The sequence below is a fragment of the Pezoporus occidentalis genome, unplaced genomic scaffold, assembly GCF_034315485.1.
Source record: "Pezoporus occidentalis ecotype Australia unplaced genomic scaffold, CSIRO_AGI_Poc_V1 ctg4, whole genome shotgun sequence".
NCBI lineage: Eukaryota > Metazoa > Chordata > Aves > Psittaciformes > Psittacidae > Pezoporus > Pezoporus occidentalis.
The window spans coordinates 2,252,398-2,272,660 of record NW_026915724.1 but is presented as its reverse complement, the minus strand read 5'-3'; the positions used below and the strand labels follow the sequence as shown (position 1 = coordinate 2,272,660).

The following is a 20,263-nucleotide window of genomic DNA, read 5'->3' as shown; positions in this document are numbered from 1 at the left end:
TTAGCCCCACCATGATTTGCTATGTGTTCTTATTTACTTATGTCACAACAAGCAGCAAAAATAAATCTCTCACCTATGGTGAGATTCCAGACTTCTTCAATAGTAATTTGTCTCAGAAACAAATATTGTGCCAGCATTATCTTTATTTTGCCAGTACTATCTTTATAAATGGTATGCTTTCCATGCCTGCATGTGTTTAAGGCGGTAGGATAACGGGGTTCTGCAGTGAATTCGGGCGCACCACCACGGCACACGGCGGCACCCGCTTTGCCGGGGCCTGAATTCAGCACCGGGGTGGGGACAGCTCCTGGGCCGCGCAGGGCCGCTGGGTCCTCCCACCTCTCTACTGGCTGGAGATAACCTTTCTGTGTTTGGGGAAGGTGTGTATGTGTGTTTTGTTTGTTTGGCTTTTTTAAACGAAATTCCTGGTAATTAAGCCAATGCTTTGTGCATGAAAGGAGTGAAGCACAGATCTTGCAAATGGTCTCCTGTGCAGAAGAGTTGGAAACTGCAAGGTCTTTGTCATAACTGACATGGAAGTTTTGAAGATCTTGCAAATATATCTAAGTAATCATAATCAGCTGTCATTACCTGAAAATTAGACAGCTAATGCAAAACACAATCTAAACATAAGAAACATGCCAGCTTCTATCATCAAAAGGTTTAAAAAACTCCTGAATGGGGACACAAAGGGACTTTAATAAAGACATCTCATTCATTTTTGATTAATTTAGCTGACTTTTCTTACACACACAGGCAAATTGTTTCTTCTAAAAATAACATTTATGGAGGCCAAAAAAACTCTGCAGACACAAAACTATTTTATACATAAAGCCTTTAACATGACTCTTGAAGTTAAATTTTTGTGTGTCTCTCTCTAATGGGGAGTTAAATCTCTCCCATTCTTATATGGCAAAGAAAGCTTTAGCTAGATATACTTTATTTTTTTCACTGTAACATACATTACATTAAATTATTTAATTGACTAATTACACTGTAATTTCAAGCAGGTACTACCTCCACTTCTGTCAATAATATGACAGACAAATTCATGGGCCTATCTAATTCCTAGTGAAAAAAAACAAAAAAGAAGCAATTCACTTACCCTGACTCTGGATCTGCTATTTCATTTACATTAAATCCTAGCAGGCAGTGAGCTATTTATCAATAAATAATTCATTTCATGTCTCCAGCTGAGATAGCCTTTTGTTGTTCAACAACAAAAAAAAAAATATTAGAACTGACTTTATATGGATTTTAATCTGCTAACAAGACCAAATTAATGCTTATTAGCTTTGTGTTAAATAAACGGTATTCAGGGTTGTCTCCATTGATGCTGAATACATATGCCTCTTCCTACCTATGAAGACTGCCTTCATCCGTGACTACTTAAGGTCTCCCATCTTTGCCATTCTAACAGATTACCCCAGTATTATCCTCAGCACATAACTAATGACAGCATGTTTCTTCAGGGCTGTGCTGAAGATCCAGCTAATACTCACAGTTGCAGTCATTGTCTATTACTTGTGCCTAGTGTAATTTCTTTGGTCTCCAACATCTCTGTCACTGCTGTTGTCACAATATTAAGAAAATGCATCCTGCATATTTGAGCAATGTTGTACCTCATTTTCTACTACGTAGCTACTATGTGTCACTAATGTACTATGTGTTCTAATACACCTTAATGGCCTCTGTGCTCAGATTCATAGAGAATCAGTCCACATTCCCAGGATTCTCATTTTCCCATATTATCCACTGGAAGATTGCCCTATATACCAAGCCACCTCCACATTAAGCCATAATCAAATGTTCAAATCCACATATTACTAAATCCTGATGCTGAGATTCTAGGTGGTGCAAACCCCGAGGTCATCCCTCCCTAAAGTAATAAACAAACCATTAAGTAAATGCAGTTTACCCACCACAGAGTGCAGGAGGGAAGTATTCTATTGCTGATACCCTAATAGCATAAATACAAAAATGAGTAATTTACCTGTAACAGAATGCAGGAACAATGTATTTTATTGCTGTTAATTTAAACCAGGCTGCTCTTAAAGAATATAGGATCCTCTCCCAAGCAGATTTACACTCTCTGGAAGCCTGTGTCTTCTATGGCAAATTTTAAGTCTATGGAATGGGATGGCCAGCACAAAGTGGAAGAGGGATAGACATGGGAAGGCTTTGTGAAATAAATGGAGTTCATACAGGGCTCTCAAGCAGGAAGGATATCAGCTACACAGGAAGGCTTTATGAACTTCCAAAATGAAGCATGTGCCAAGACAGGAGTAGTTACTCCAGTCAGGGAAACCTACCAGATCCAGTTTCAAATACCTTGCTCAGTTACAGCTATGTTTGAAGAAGTTTGAATAACTTAGTGGTAAAATCTATTTAGCTACGTGTTATTACCCATCCCACTAGACTTACCATCATGGTTTCCCATGCATACTGATATTGGTATGTGTCAAACTACTACCTCCCTTGAGCCCCCTCAGACACAGACCTGAAGGTTGATGCATTACAGAACCAAAGGCAATCCTTTTGACTACCTGCCTTCAGCTTCACTACTACAAGTGTTGGCTCCCAGTCTGGGTGATCTTCATAGGACAGCACATCCCTGGACTTATGCCACTTAAGAAATGACATCTTAGGTAGAATCACCACTGAACTTCATGGAACCAGGAATAAACATCTAGAAGTATTTGAATTCACTAGCTTAATGGGACCTTGGGTCTGTCAAGCAGAACTGAAGACAGCACAGTGGCTACTCATCTACTGATGACCTAGTAGACATTTTTCATATCTCAAGATATGATAGGGAGTGTCTATGGAGCTAGCGGTGAAATCTTTAGTGAAAACCTACTAAATGAGCATTTCTAGACTAAGCTTTTAAGGTGAGAGTCATCCCAGTGCAAAGAAACAAACAGAAAAGAATGCGTATCACTTTGGCACCAGATAAGTACAACTCTAAGAGCTTAACCTTCATATATGGAGATTAATGTCAGGCTTAATGAATATTCCTGAAAGATCAATGAGGGATATTCAAATTAAGTCCTTAAAGTATTAATAATAATGATCTAGGAAAAAGTGGAAATGAAAGGTCAGAATTCTAAATAATGTCATCAAGGAGGAGGGAGATCAGGAGTAGAAGGGAGAAGCAGTTCCGTGATCTCAAATGCTGTCAGAGCCATTATCAGATGTGTTCCTGAAAGGGCAACTGTGACAGAGCTGTAAGCTGAACTAAATTTATGTTATTCTGTTAAACTATTCCCCTCTCCTCCATCTTATTTTTCAAAAATTAAACACTGTGTTCTGTGTGGAGTTGTTAGACCTGTGCCAGGAGTCTGCAATCAGCAGGTATTCTAGAGAGGTAAAAAGACGTGAAAGGTGTACTCTGAAAGGGTAGTTGTGCATAAGCAGTGGCAATTTTCCACTTGTAATGATGGTTTCCAGGCCCTGCAAGCCAACTACAAAAGATGCCTGTTTTGAGACCTTATGACAGAATGACTTAAACTTCTTTCTTACTATATCATGAAATTCTGTCTTCACTCTTGTAAATACTGCCTAGCTCTAAAAATGACTGTCCTGGGTCAGAGGCTGAGGTCAGAGTACCTGACCCAACAGGAGGCTGATGTCTTATTTATTTCTCAGTAATAGTTTTAGGATAATTTTAAATTGCTACCAAGGTCTAATTTTAGTAACTGGCAAGGATTTTTTTCCATGACTTAAGACAAGGAGCATTTGCAAACTTATACAATACACCTATTCTTACATAATTTTTCAGTGTTGAAGAACTATTAAGATTGGCTAGAATTGGCTTTCCATAACTCCATCGCATCCCAGTTTGGTCTAAATCCAAGTAGGGTTTGTCCCTGTTTGTCTCCTTTTTATGTCTCCTGATCAAGGAGGACCTTATGTTATAAATAGCAGTAGCCAGTAAGGGCCATACTCTATTGATCAGTAGCAAAACGTCTTACCTTTTATTGAACTTTTTCAGTGTGGCCTGTTGAAACCTCAGATTCAAAGTAACAGGCTTCTAAGAACTGTGACACACCGGTACACACTCTGAGTGCAGAACTCCCAGCAGGCAGGTGTGAGCTGAATACAGTCCTCTCTGCAGAGCAGCACAATGTAGAATGGTGGGCCAGAAGTAAGAGGTGATGCTTGTAATTGGGAAGTCCCAGGAACACAGTGAAGGGAGACAGTGAAGAGACAAGGAACAGAGATGCTGTCTCATGATCTTGTTCTGCAGTCCCCAGCAAGGAAAAGTAGTGGGAACTGCTGAAGGCAGTGCAATAGTTCTGTACTGATAAATGCTATTATCAGCTGGTAAAATATCCTTGCACTTACCCTGATTGTACAAATGTAAAAATGTGTTTCTCCTTTGCATTGTTGGAGGAAAGTATACTGGCCCCTTCCCCTAAATATCTACAGACTAATGTCCTGACTGATCAAATTCCTCATGTGATAATGCTTATAGCTGGAAGGCAGCTCAATTTGTAGTGTTATCTTTGTTGCTCCAATGAGCATCTTGTTTGGATAGTTCCAGGTGTGAAGAACAGGACACAGAGATTTAGGCAGATGTACAAGACAGTGCTCCTATTGAGCAAAACTTTTTTTCCATTCAATTGCAAACTCAGTATCACAGTCTGAAGACTGATGACAGTAAAGGATGCTGCTGATTTAAACCAATTTCCATAAACTTCCCACCAAGCCTACAAATGTATCGCATTTTCACAGGCTCAGAGGAATGAAAACCTCCATGATCTGACCTTCTACTTCTGCCACTGTGACTGTGAGTTGATGGATGGTCTGGGCCCAAGCTGGAAGCTCTGTGCTACAAGCTAAGGACACCTTTAGGCAAGATACAGCATGGTCTGCTGGCTACAGCACTTGAGAGCTCTCAGGTGTTTCTGAAGAACCTAGGCAACCTCCAGCTACCTATCTGCCCAAATCTAGACCTAGACACCTCTTTCCCAAGAGCAGATGCTTCTGAGAATATATAGCTAAGTGCTCAAGAAAGTTGATAGTTCTCCAGAAACCGTTATCAGAAGTCTTTCAAAAGCTGAAAGATTACTCTTTTTTTTAAAGCCAGAGATAAAGTTACTGCCAGAGCACTTTATTTGAAGATAGCATACTTTTCTATGCAGAAAGAGAAGCATAGTTAACAGTCTGATAAATTTTAGTGCTTATGGAGGCTAGAGATTTGAAAAGTAACGGGACTATATTGCTGTTTGTTATTTAAATGATCTAGATCCTACCCTAGATCCAATCCTGGAGAAAAGAAATAAGAAAACAACATTCCTATTACAGTTTTATCTGATTACAGATTGAAAACAACATTAATCAAATATAGTGCACTGGCAGTTAGATCTGGCTCAACTGAACCTTCCCTGAGCAGCTAAACTTTAGTGGGAACCCAATGTATACTTTTTCTCTGCTTTATATAACAATAACAATCAGTTATGTCAGAAGCCTTTTCACAATATCAGTTATTGTAGAACTGCAAGGAGCAATTTGAAGCCTATTCCTTACACCTTTATTTTCTGCCTCAGTTGTATGCGCGTTCTATACAGAAGTCTTCACAATGCTAACAATAATGAGCACTGAAATGGGTGCACAGGAAAAAAGCCAGGTTTTAGTGGCAATTTAATACTGGGAAACCACTAACTTTCCAAGAGATTGCTACCAGTCTTTCCGTGCCCTCTCAAAGATCAGAAACAACCGTATCTGGAGCAGCCTGTTAAGATTGCATCTTACCTCAAGGAGTATGTTACTATTCATTACATCAGTAGCAGATTCAAATGTCTCGTATCCAGCCCATAAAAAAGGCATTTAAGTACATCATTTTTTTTCAGAAACAATTTGCATTTTATAAGGACATATTTTAAAAGTTTAATAAGAGTTGGATTTTTGTGTGGTTTTGTAGAAATACAGCTAAATGACATAAACTGCCAGAATCTGTTATTTAAGCAGAGTATTGCTTATATTCTGCAATGCAGATTTAAAATAGTATATCAAGAGTGACATAGACAAACTGTGGTTAGAGATTGATTACCTGAAGTATGTAAAATTTTCCAGGCATTTCAGTCTAGAATACAGTTCCAGAAACATGCACCTAACACATGAAGTTTTGTTGGGAATTAGTCAGTCAGCTGTGGGTTTTTTGCTCTTCTGTATCAGTATAGCTAGTTTAGCAGATTGCTACAGGCCTTTCTTATAAACTCAATGCTTCTGTTAATATAAGACATGTCTTTTCTATGAGGATTTACCAGGGCAGTACTATCTACAGTGTTCTTTATGTAGACTCTGAATAGGGAGTGCCTTTTTTTACTTCTTTTTCTCATGGTTTCTATTGTTCTTCCTACTGATCCTCTGCCTTTTTTTTTTTTTTGCCTAATGAGTTGTAACTTCTAATCAATTGCAATAATTAAAACATACCATGTGTGGGACGATGCAGAACTTTAGTTAGACAACAAAGTCCCAGACAAATAAAAGCTGGAGATTCTTAGAAGAAACCAAAATACTTTGCTTCACTGGAAATTTTCTTTTCACCAAGAACAGACTCATGCTTACAGATGACACGCCTAAAACACTAAAAAATCCAAGCCTACTATATAGTATGTTTTATTAAAATAGCTGGCAGAGTTGAGACTTGCACGTTACCACCATATGAATGAATGGCTGGAAGAAACAGATAGATGGTTGTTGTCAGTAAAACACTCTGGATGGCAAGAAAGTTTTCTGTTCAAGACCTATAAAATGCACGGAATTTCAGCCTTGTCACACAGTGTAAGAAGGGGTGCTATACATTGAATCACCTCTTTACTATGATCTTTTGTATGCTGGTGAACATTTAGGCATAAAATAAACTCCCTACGACATACTGAAATGACAGTATTTCCTAATTAAAACCAGTTTGACCGCAGTTGGGCAAATAAGTTCTCATGACTTTCTTTTCTAAGAACAATGCATGTCAAGTAACTGGGTCCTTGTATTATACAGATTTTTCCAGTGCTGTTATTTACATTCTGATGCCATCTCCAATGAGGAAGGCATCAGTCTGACAGGAATTGCAAGCTCAACAATTCAGACCTGTGCCATGTTTATTTGTTCTTTGAATTCTGAAAGTATAATTAAGTTATTGACTATTTTAGAGAACTCAAGCATGCATTAGTTATTTCATAGTGATTTCAGTGAAGCGAAGAACCTAGTATACTTTATTTAAGCTTCAATCAGTGAAGTCTGAATCAGGCAACTTGCACAGTTTGAAAGGCAGTTACTGCTCTGTGATAGATTTGTCTTTTGGCTGCCTCTGTCCTAGCTACAGGACATCACAAATTTCATTAATCACCCCTGTGTGGATATGCAGCGTTATCACCTTCTTTCTTTACTAAGATTGGCTGCTTCTACTGCTGTGATTAGCAGAAGTTTTAAAGGGATGCATAGCCCTCTTAAACAGGATAGATTGATCAGGGTATGTCTTCTGAATGGGCTGTATGAAGGATGAAGACAAGTAGTCCACAACTCACTTGGCAGGAGAAATTAATAGATCTTATTCCTCCAATAAGGAAAACAAAAAAATGACAGAAGGAGTGCTGGTAGGGAGAGATAGAAATCTGTTTGGAATACTTCAAATACGAAAGGTGCTACCTATTCTGTACTATTATTAGCTGAAAGAGGACAAAGATAGCACACAAGTACATGATGATGCCAAATATGGACTCTCACACTGTGAGCAATTTCAGTTTGTGCTTAGAGAGCTGAATTTGTGCTTAGTAGCCCATAGCTGAAACAGGCATACTGATGTTTTTCTCCAAGTTAGAGCGAGGTGCCTCTCCATCTCTGGAGCTCTTATTGCCACTGCGACTGATCTCTCCCCATGAACTACTCATCAAACCTGCATTCTGCTTAGATGCTTTCACTCTTATTGAATATTACAGCAATTTTGTCAGACTTAGTGTGTCACTGGAGTACACCAAATGTCACCAAATGGATTTAACAGAACCACTTCTGACAAATGAGTTCAAATGCTTTGATAAATGAGCTTAAACTGAGTTTTAAAATGGAAAATAATTTATTGCAGTATTTCTAATAGAAAACTGGATTTACTTAGGACTTCTAACCAAACTGATATATTTTTTTCCAAGTAAAGTGTTATAACAATTTTTGTATCACTGTAACACTTTGCACACTATCTCAAAGCTGACCATATTCCTTTGAGTATAAATAACTAAACTTCATAGTAAAACCATTAGGTTGTCTGATAGATTCATTTCTTTTCTCATAATATTGGTTCTGTAAATGAGAATGACCAGCTATTCCAGACAAAATGAAAGGCTGTGAAGTATGGAAGTGCCTAAGCTTTATCAGAATGAATGAAAAAATATCTCAGAAAACCTGTCTCCTGAGACAGAAATTGAAACATTATTTCTAGGAAGTATCTGTCAACTCATACATTTTAATCATGGTGAAAAACGGGATTTACCTTCACACTACTCCTTACTTTTTAACATCTTGCACTCAGCCTAATTCAGGGCCAATACCTTCAATTCTTGAGCACCTGAAATTTGCCTAGACATGATAATTTGGCAGGACTAGTCTTGTGAACAATGCTTCTTGTTTTTCTCGTAAGTTTGACTTTTGGCTCATAAATCTAAGCATGGCTAAGAAGGTGTGCACTATGTAGTACTAAATTCAGTCTACACCTGCTATTTCCCAGTCACTTCTCTGCACTGTGTAAAGTTTTACATAATCACACATAATGCAGAAAACTAATAATGTTCTACATGTTAGCAGGAATCTTTATAGCCTTTGCTTGGTAACATGCAATAATAAATGTCACCTCCCATTGTGATTTAAAAATGGTAAGACCAGCTATGTCTTTCTTTCTGAAATGAATTGGCTTACTGCAGACAGTAAAACAATCAGGTTTTCACTGTGTCTAAGATGGTTCTAATGTCTTCTCTGTGCAAAAATCAAAACATTGAAACAAAAGAATGAATGCAGCAGCCAAAGCAGCTTCCACCATTGTGTGTTTATTTGACACATGCACATTTGAAAGGATTTAAGCAAGCAATGACAAATACACTTGTATCAGTCTAACCAAAATATTGTTTATTTTGTTTTACAGATTTTGGCCATTGTGTCCATTCTGTTCATCGTACTGTCCACTATTGCTTTGTCTCTTAACACGCTGCCAGAGCTTCAAGAAATAGATGAATTTGGGCAGCCAAATGACAACCCTCAGCTAGCACACGTTGAAGCTGTGTGTATTGCTTGGTTTACCATGGAGTATCTTTTGCGTTTTCTGTCCTCACCAAATAAGTGGAAGTTCTTCAAAGGCCCATTAAATGTCATTGACTTACTGGCTATCTTGCCATATTATGTCACCATTTTCCTCACGGAGTCCAATAAAAGTGTCCTGCAGTTCCAAAACGTTAGACGTGTGGTTCAGATATTTCGTATTATGAGGATCCTAAGGATTCTTAAGCTCGCCAGACATTCAACAGGCCTTCAGTCCTTAGGTTTTACGCTGAGGCGGAGTTACAATGAATTGGGCTTGCTGATATTATTTTTAGCCATGGGAATAATGATATTTTCGAGTCTTGTATTCTTTGCTGAAAAGGATGAGGATGCTACAAAATTCACCAGTATCCCTGCATCATTCTGGTGGGCAACAATCACTATGACTACTGTAGGATATGGTGACATTTATCCTAAGACGTTATTAGGTAAAATAGTTGGAGGACTTTGCTGTATTGCTGGAGTGCTGGTCATAGCCCTGCCCATACCAATTATCGTGAACAATTTCTCAGAGTTTTATAAGGAGCAGAAAAGACAGGAGAAGGCAATTAAGAGGAGAGAAGCACTTGAGCGAGCTAAAAGAAATGGCAGTATTGTCTCCATGAACCTGAAAGATGCCTTTGCTCGCAGTATGGAAATGATAGATGTAGCAGTAGATTCAGGTAAGCCTGGAGAAGCAGTCAATCAAAAGGAGACACCTGATGACAACCACCTGTCCCCAAGCAGGTGGAAATGGGCCAGAAGGACAATGTCTGAAACAAGCTCAAACAAGTCTTACGAGAACAAATACCAAGAAGTTAGTCAGCAGGACTCCAACGAGCAATTAAACAACACCGCAGCATCCTCCAGCCCGCAGCACCTCAGTGCCCAAAAACTGGAGATGTTGTATAATGAAATTACCAAATCTCAGTCTCAGACTAATCTTAATGCTGGTTACCAAGACCAGTCAGCAAAGCCACCTGGGTATGAAGAAGAAATAGAAATGGAAGAAGTTAGAGGTCAGAGAGATCCGTTGTCAGCTGGACCTACAGACATTGTAATGGACATGAGAAGCACATCCAGTATTGACAGTTTTGCCAGTTGTGCAACTGACTTCACGGAAACAGAAAGGTCTCCCCTTTCTCTGTTTCCTGTTTCTCACTTGCAAATGAGATTTCCAGCTGATTCTGTTAACCTGGAGGACAACCAAAGAGTAAGGAGTTCTCAGTTTATACCATTCACAAAAGACAGAATGTTTTCTCCAACCGATGTCACCTTTGACTATAATCCAATCAACAGAGCTGTTACCAGTGATAGCAGTGGGTCCCAAACTGTTTTGCATGGCCATTTGCATTTTGACACTCCCATGGAAAGCCCCAAAAGTTCCCTGAAAGGTAGCAACCCATTAAAATCTAGATCCCTTAAAGTTAATTTTAAAGACAATAGAGGTGGTGCTCCACAAACTCCACCAAGCACTGCAAGGCCACTGCCAGTAACAGCAGGAGCAGACTTCACACAGGTCACCCCTCAGCACATCAGCACCATTCTCCTAGAAGAAAATTCACCCCAAGGTGAACAACCTTTACTTGGTGCTGACACATCAGCACTTTGTCAGGGACCTGCTAAAAAATCATCTCCCCTCTTTCCCAAAAAAAAGATATTCACTTTCCCTTCAAAAGAGAGGAGAAGCTTCACTGAAATAGACACTGGAGAAGAAGAAGAGTTTATGGAATTACATGGTATGGAACATGAAAAACAACAGGATATCAAGACAAATTGCTGTGGTGATAAGCAGAGTGATGGTAACCATTTAGCAGAGGAGCCACAGGTCAGCTCTTCACCCAAAAGCATGAGCCACAACTGTACTCAAGACATTTACCATGCTGTGGGTGAGGTAAAGCAAGACAGTAACCAAGAAGGTCACAAAATGGAAAACCATTTATTTGCCCCAGAAATTCATTCAAGTCCAGGAGAAACTGGTTACTGTCCCACACGCGAAACTAGCATGTGACTAGTTACAAAAGCAATAAAAATACCTTTTCTTTAAAAAGTTAGTAATGCCTATTAACTAAAACATGGAAAGCCTCAAAAAAGTGCATAAAATGTTATTTTTGCATGGCATGAAGAGTTGTTTAGTTTAAATACTGTTTACTTAAAAATGGGGACTGCTTTTTGTAACAAACTGAAAAAAAACAGGAAAAAAAATGACTCAAGAACAGTGAATACAATAAAGAGAGCTCTGTTAGGAGCCAGTGTTCTGCAACATATGACATTTTTGATCCTTTCACTCATGATTGTAGACAGATTTTGAACTCTTTTAACTTTATTTTGTTTTTTTGGTTTCAATGAATTTTAGAATTTGCACATGAAAGGATGAAATGTCAATGCATGCACTCATAAAGATGTGAAACAAGGTGCTTTGAGCTTGCAAAATGCATATATTTGTAAATAGTTTGGGGTTGGGGGGAAAGCTACTGTTAACAAGGATTCATGGAAAAAAGAATTTCCTGGGACACAGGTACTTCCTTCACAGCGTGCTGCCTGGAGGTTTTGTACAGACTTATGTTGCAAAATTGCAACTTCTACTTAAAGCATCTCACGTATCTTGCTTTCTGTTAAAAAGCTCATGAGTGTATCTGTTAATTAAGGACTACAGTATTTTAGTTTATCTGTGCTGTAAATCATGATTACTTTTTTTATTTGCATAACCTTAGTTGCATTTGTCAGTTTAATTAATGATCCTATGAGGAAAAGCAAAGATTTAATGACCAGAACTTAAAGCATTTGATATTTTTACAGAAAACTGCCAACATTTCATAACTAAGAAAAAAGATGTTCCGTTTTAAAATATAAGAAACATAGTTACTTCTGTGGCAATAAATAGTGCCAAATGGCTATACAGACATATTCAAAAGTTCTCAATCTCTTAGAATATTTCTATTAACTTGGTCTTAAAAAAAAATTACACGCATTCTATTTTTTCCCTTTGATTTAACAGATTTCTTCTACACAACCTTTGAGCTCTTTTTTCCCTTTTCTTGGCATGCAGTGGCCATACTTCAATGGCAACGTTGTTGAAACTGTTATGGTGTAAGGACATAAGAGACAAGCTTTGTAAGGGGAAGTAGTACCTTTTATCATCACAAATCATATAGCTGAAAAAAACAAGCTTCAAGTACATGTCACTTGCCGCAGGTCTTCCATGCCCTGAAGCTTGTCTGCGTTTTTCAGTTCAATCATTTGAACTGACAGACGGCATCACCTGACTCACCAACTTTGCCTCAACCCATCCTCCCATGGCTGTCCCAAAATGGAGTATAGGCTTTCCCCTAAATAAAGGGAAATGTCAGTAGTTCCATTGCCAAAGCATCTTTGGTTTCTCTGATATTCTCCAGCTTTGTAAAAGAGATGCTGAACCAAAGCCTTCAGTACAAAGTACCCATCTAACCACTGTCTGAAAAAAACCTATTTTTTTTTATCAAGTACCAATAGCTTCCTCTGCTGTAATATAAAAAGCCTATAGATCACTTTAATTCTCTAAATCATACAAAATTTATTCAATCCATTAATCCTCATCAAAAGTGCGCAGCTACACAGGTACGTCCTACAAAATGTTCAGTTTCACTAAAACAAAATATGGGAAAGTTTTGCTGTACTCTGATTTCTGCTGAAATTGGATTCTCCCTTACAACAGTTTGTAGGAGCAGCGGTCTACTTATTTCTGCTGAAATTGGATTCTCCCTTACAACAGTTTGTAGGAGCAGCGGTCTACTTATTTCTGCTGAAATTGGATTCTCCCTTGCAACAGTTTGTAGGAGCAGCGGTCCACTTATTTCTGCTGAAATTGGATTCTCCCTTACAACAGTTTGTAGGAGCAGCAGTCCAGCCTTGAAGCTAACAGCTAGAGGGTCCAGCAGTTAAAATTCTGAGGAGGTGTTTAGAAATTCTAGCATCAGCCCCCCACTGCTCCACAGGCCTATTGCCAGAGATCGGCCTTCTCACTTCCTCATGCACAAAAGGGAGTGAGTGATTGCTTCTTCCAGGTCAGCACTGTAACAGCAAGGATTGCAGACACTGAGACAGCAAGAATGGAAGCCTTAAAAGCACGTTAGACCAGCCAACACATGGTTTGTAATAGCAGGCTTTTACTTCCCATAGGGGACCTAGGTTAATTTTTACTTGTATGTTATTTTCTGTCACTTAAATGGGTAAAAAAAGCAAGCACTTAATGTATTTAATGTGAAAGAGCAAGCATTTTTGTTGCAACATTGCCCTCTGCTTGAAATGGCTGGGCTGATGCCACAGACCTCAAGCCTGCCCCCTGGAGAAAAGGCAAGTTTGAAAAGCCTTTAACTATGGATTCTGGTGGCTGGGCCAATCAATGAGCACAGCACAATCCTTTGGTTAAAAAAAAAAACAAACCATAAAGTTTTCTGCATTTCCATAAGTTTTCTGATTTCTGTAACAAGACAATGCTGAAGCATCTCTTCAGTCATTTGAAAAACGTTTTTATCCAAACAATGTCTGGTCATTAATTCTCAAAATAAAAGTGACTTTTTTTTTTTTTGTCATTAGTTGAAATTCATTGCAACTTGTTGCTGCATTCAGTTTTACCTATTTATATGGCATTCTGCTTAACATTTTTCAATCATGTTGTATCTCAACTGTTCCAAAACTTAGCTCTTGACTATTTTGTAGTCATTAATCTATAATTTTTTTTTATTTTGTAGTTACTAGATATTTTCTGTGACTAAAACTAAATGCCAGTCAATTTTTATATGCCTAAAGTGTTGGTCTGTATTTTCTATGTGCAGTTTTATGAAATCACATGGGCCTGTTCGATCTGCCTTTATATCCTAGTGAACTAATGAAGACCAAATTAAGTCCAAATGAGACCGATCCCATACTCTGGATCCACAGATAAATCCCATTCGAGAAAATGATGCTGTTCTGGCAAGACTGAGGTCTGTGTCATGTTCTTCTTTATGCTTTTTGTCCAAGGTGACCCTTACACTTTGGAAAAAACCCTCAGATCTGTGCCACTTGGTGGAAGCGGAGGAGTCCAACCATAGGGAATGTATTTCAGGAGCAGAGATTTGATTCCTTAAGCTCTCCTGAACTAAACTTTACGCAAACATGATTTTGTGCTATTAGAACTGGTAAAATTTCAGTAGTGGTAAATTCAAGGCCTCAGTACTTGTGCAGATGAATTTTTCCAAAGTCAATGGGAGTCGGATGGAAAAAGGGACTGACTGAAATATAAATGAGGATGGCAAGAGTCTCTCTCTCTCGATAAAAATCAACAGGAGCTTTAACTATATAAATGAGAAGACCAGGCCCTTACTGACTGTCATATTTAAAATGTTGTCAGAGAAGCACATTTATTTGGAAATTACACAAGCAAAAGAAATGCAATTCCCTTTATTAACAGATGTTGTATTTTTTTGAAATTGGGGGGAAAAAAGGATCAAGCTTTAGAAGTGTTTTTGGTATGATTTCATTATATGCTTTTGACTATACTGAATATTATTTCCAGAAGCACAGATTTAGACATTTGGTTTTCCAGTCCTGACTGCATACACAGGATCCACTCCTGAATACCCAGCTCATGTATAATTTCTGATTAAAACATTTACTTGAGCAGTTGCAGGACTGGATCTAGCTTTCATCCCAGTACAGCAGGTGTAAGAAGTGCAGTCCAGGATCACTTCATCGTGAATTGTTCTGTAGCAAATTATGCAAAATTACCTGTGTATATTTTTCTGGTTTTCTAAAAATTTGAAGCCATTTCAGACTTTTTACCCATTCACCATGGTAAGGGGAGGGTTGGGTTTGAATTCTGGGAGTCAATCTCCAGCAGTTGTGGAATGTCAAAACAACTTAAGGAGTTCTAGGATGAAGGGAGTTCCCTGTGCACCTGAAAGGGGTCTGACTCTTTGTATCACTGGAAAATGAAGATTGTTCAGGGAGATAAATAGCTTTGCAATCAGTCTATTTTTTATATTTTATACTAACTGCAGAATCCTGAATCAAAGTTTTAATTCCTTTTCCATGATGAAACCAAATGTACACATTTAAAAAACGTTCAGAGAGTAATCCAGACAATTTTTTGAGTAAATAGTCACATTAATCCAAACTTAGGGTGGGGGGAATAATATATCGCACAAACTGCAAAGGAAGTTCATACAGAAAAGATGTTTACAGGGGAAGCATATAACGTAAAGAATGTAACATGGTGTAGGAAGTTATTGCACTACAGAATTTATATAAAATACACTTTTTTAAAGAAAAACACAAAAGGCCTTTTAATGCTTCACTGTATAGAACATAGGAGCATCTGTGCTAATGCAGCAATCGAGTGCACTGCATCCTCACTTCAAAATTGGTCTCAAAATTCAAATATTAGAGAGCTGATATCTGATCTAACACTAGAGCAACTGACTTGAAGAGCTTTTTGGCATAATATTACATAACCAAAAGTGTGCACAGAAAGTTGTATTTTTGCCTAAAACATAAAAGTACAAAAGCCAGTTGTCTTTTTTAAAGACCTATTGCAAATACAATCAGCCTGGTGAAAGTGTCCAGGGCCTACCCAACTGGTTTTCTTCATTCACGTATTTTATTAATGATTTGGGTAGAAAATAAAGTTTAATATTTTGGTCATGCAAAACATATTTTAAAAGCAAAAAAATGGAAGAAATATGTTTGGGGTTTTTTGAAAAAATAAGTAGCCAGCACAGATCAAGCAAGAAATGCAAATACAGCAAAGGGGGAAGAAAGGAAGCTGTAAGTAAACAAGGCATGGTTTAATATACTATATAACAAGAGATACAATAAAACATATATAAACTAGTTCATTTTCACACTTAATGAGGTAAAAATGCCAGTAGCAAAAGATTTCATTCCAGTTGCACAACAGCTTAATTTTCATCCATGAACCAACAAGTCTGTACTGAGGTTTTCAGTGATGTTATGACCCACTCGTCTGCTACATGAACACCTGATCTGTGATCATTTTTTGGAAGACTTTCCTGAAAAAGAAGATACTGTATGTTATCGCCTTTGTTGACCTTTGGATCTCTTCCCATTGCCCTTTAAACACCAACCTTCTCTTGTTCTTGGGAGCAGTTAGAAGACAACCCACTGAATAAGATGATAGATGTGTCTTGTTTATCAGGAAAGCATTTTGGCAGTCTCATGCAAATGGCCAGAAGGACTCTACTGCATTTTAACCAAGGAGCAAGGAGAACTGAGTGTCCTTTCTCTCTGTTACCGTTGAAGCCATACCATCTCATAGCTTCACACATTTTCTAGTCTTAAAACGCTCTGACTCCTCCAGTGTCCCCCTCAACCTGCAAGATGTTCCAGTGTATTATTTGTTCAGTGTTTTTGTAAGAGCTTTTGTAAAAGCAGTGGACCGTTATATGCTATTAAGACAGTCGTCAGATTAAGTGTGACTATTTGTCTCTTGTCCTATATGTTTTTAGTAGTGGTACTCAGTTTAAACTCCAGCTGAAATGCTTTAATATTTTGAAACAGATCAGGTGTTCTGGGAGCCAAATCCTTTGCTGCTACGCTATTGGTTTCCTTAATGAAGAAAGATTAGACAACAGGCAGGCAGATAAAATTGTCTGCATCCTGTGATAGTTTCTTGTTCAGTAATCATACACCATGTGACACCTGCAGGTGGAGTAACAGACTTGCCTTTGTGTTTGTTCTGTTGCAGGTTTAAATAATATTTTTTGAAACGTTGTGTTATGATAGTTAAGAAGTATTAACCTTTACTGCAGTAGAAATTTCTTCCAAAACAGCAGTGATACCTTTTAGTCCTATATTACTATTGAGTGCTATTCAATTTTCTTTTATGACACCTCCAGATGGATCCCATTGCAGAACAAGGAAGAAGTACACAAATATTATTGCTTCTTTTTAATTAAAGGTAGCTAAAGAATATGATATTAGCTAATATTTAATTCAAAAATATAAGATTATCCTAATTATACCTATGAACCAAACAGAATGGTGATATGTCATTAACTTAATTGACTGTAATCCTGTGGTTAATGCAAACCCTGAATCTAAGAGCAGGCTGGGTAATTAATTTCATTGGTAATTTTTTTTATGTCAAATAAGTGTTTAAAGAAATATGTAACATCAGCAGGAGTAATGTACACCTCTAAATGTGGAAGTTTATGGATGTGTTTACACTGGTATCTTAATTGAAACCAGGAAAGCTCTCTTGATGTGAATCTCTCAGCTATCCCCACTTCTCATGCTGTGGTTCACATCACAGAGCAATCCTGGACCATGCAAAACGGATTACTTTTAGGTAAAGCTGAACCAGTAACATGTTCAATGAGGGCATCTCTTGTGCTGCAAGCAGTATGAAATATTCAGGCCTTGGTACCAGACTAGAGGAAGTCCAAAATAGTACCCCAGGTAAACACAGTGTAAATTATCAGCACAAACTGTTTTCCTTAACAAATCTACTTCTATTGTTTTGTACTACTTGCTAATGTAGACATAAATTGTCTCTACCATGGTTATTACCTCCAGTCTGTGTAGTGTTAGTTAAAACCCTTACTCAAAGAAATTTTGTCATTGTCATCAGTGGTACTGCATAGAAAGAGCAATATATAGCCAAAGATGAAATTTTTCCCTGTGTGTTCTCCAACTTAACCCAGGTGCAATCATTTAAACAGTAAATTCTTGATCACCCCTGGATACTTGTGATTTGCAGTTTGGAACACACTCTTAAATACTGCATACTTCTGTAGTCAATTTACTCTAAAGTTGGTGCTACATTTGATTAAGACATTACAGACAGCATTAAATCAACTCTCACTCTAAAATCATTAAATCAGGGGAACAACTAAACTGACTGGAAGTAGGTCTATTTCACTTAACAGCAACTCTTAGTTTATACTGGCATGAATAAAAGCAAATGGCTGTGCAAATGAGTAAGCAATGATGAAGGATCAGAAGCCCAGCTTGAGTATTTTGTGCTGATCTACCATGTCTAGATATCTTTCCATTTGGATTATCAGTTAAAATTTATTAAAACAGGAGGCTAAAAGGGTTTTGATCATGTGCTTAGTTGCTCTGATGTCTAGGACATATCTTGTAAAAGCTAATGCAAGAAACAAAAAGCCTATTCCTTGTATTACTTTTTTGAACGATTTCAAGGTGAAGGACATATGTCTTATACTGGTATTTTTGCTCTAAGTTTGCTCAGATAGCATCTCTCAGTGGAGGTTCAGAATACAAAACATTCATGCCTGTTCCTGAAGTCCTTAAGCAGAACGCCAGTGGGAATTCTGCATGTGTAAAGCTGAAGGATGGAGCAATATATTATAACTTTAGGCAAAAGGAGCTGTTTCTAACATGTATACAAAATGAAAAAAAGAAAAAACCACTGTTGGGGACAATCACGGGTACTTCTGCAAGGATGCGGAGTTCTGGATTTATACCTCTAAATTTTCAAAGAGTTATGCAGAGTTTTAACTATATAACTCTTTCAGAAGTCAAAGGAGCCATGCTGATAAACTGAATTATGAAGGGATTAGTGTACAAAGAACCTGAGAGCTGAATACATAGCCTATTGCTTTAAGATCACTGTAAATATCAACTAAAAATACGTACTAATTCATGTTTATATGTTATTACTGTGTTAGTTTCATAGATACGGTAGCATGACTATTATTAGTTTTATTGAGTTTAATGAACTTTACTTTGTATTCCTCTGTGAATGCTCTGAATGCTGCAAACAGAAAAAGCACAACAGTATTTTTTCAAGTTCTCTTGGCGTGATAGCAGTGTCTTCACTACTGTTCAGTTTTACAGAATTAGCAACATTTCATCATAAATCGCTATATTAACAACATATCTTTCTTTAAAAGAACTGTCACTAGGAGATAAAAGCATATGTGATACGTCTTGTCTAATCTCATTCATCTGCCTTTACAAAATGCCCCAGACATTTTGTGGGAGAATTTGCTGCTTTTGCTTCATGCATTGTTTGTATTTGGGGGTGGGGCAGGGGAATAATAGGGCATTTTGCAATGGTAATTGCATCAAACATGGTTTGTTTTTTTTTTCATTATTATTGTATTTGTTAGAAACATTTTGATTTAATTTCTTTTTGTAGACTGTTTGACAATAGCTCTTTTTTTCAGCTAACCATCTGATTCCATTAGACCAATAACTTCTCACATTTAGTGCTATTTGTATCAATGTCTCCATATCAGCTGCATTTTAACTTCATAAAAAAGAAAATGTGATTATTTTTGTCATACTAGATTTTGCTGATCAACTAAATATTTCTGCACCAATCTACATATTAATATGCATGTTGTAGTCTGTACAATCGTTCAACATCAAAATATCTGTTTAATTTATGTCAAATGTCTGTAAAATGAATGCATTGTTCTCCATTTCAGTCTGGTAGAATAAGCAGGATAGTAAATAAATGTGTAAATGAATCATCTGTGTCTCATTTCAGTTCTCTGCATGAAACCACTTTACATTGAACATTGCATATATACCAAAACAATAATCCACGGTGTCTTTAGATTTCATTACTTGACAATATTAAACCGGGATATCTGGCAGACTGTGTACAGAAATAAATCATTTGGCTATGCAAATAAAGTCAGAATCCATTATTTTTTTTTTTTTTAAATTGAAACACAGTGCTCCTAAGCCTTTTTTTTTCCTCTCTGTTCAGCATTACTGCTAATTACTACTCGCACTGTCACAGATACAAGACCTCAAATGGCTTTGTAATGGTGAGTAAACATTATTGCCTGCAGGATGAGAAGCAGAAGCATGGAAAGATTTAGCAATCTTTTTTTGGATAGTCAGGCCTAGATACCTCAGACTGATATTCAGAGGTGATGGATAAATCAATCTCTTGTTCAACTTACTGTTAAGCAACAACCTAGCTTGGACCCCAGCACCTTTTTGCCTAAAGTGGACCAAT

At 37.6% G+C, this 20,263-nt stretch overlaps 1 protein-coding gene across 2 annotated transcripts in view; it reads left to right on the top strand.

Moving 5' to 3' along the window:
- Positions 1-12,241, top strand: part of KCNB2 (potassium voltage-gated channel subfamily B member 2) — a 189,690-nt gene extending 177,449 nt beyond the window's left edge. For both annotated transcript variants that reach the window (XM_062633198.1, XM_062633199.1), the window contains exon 3: positions 9,131-12,241. In XM_062633198.1, the coding sequence (XP_062489182.1) occupies positions 9,131-11,293 (2,163 nt within the window). In that variant the 3' untranslated portion in view covers positions 11,294-12,241. The remainder of the gene's footprint in view (positions 1-9,130) is intronic.
- The last annotated feature ends 8,022 nt before the right edge of the window (positions 12,242-20,263 follow it).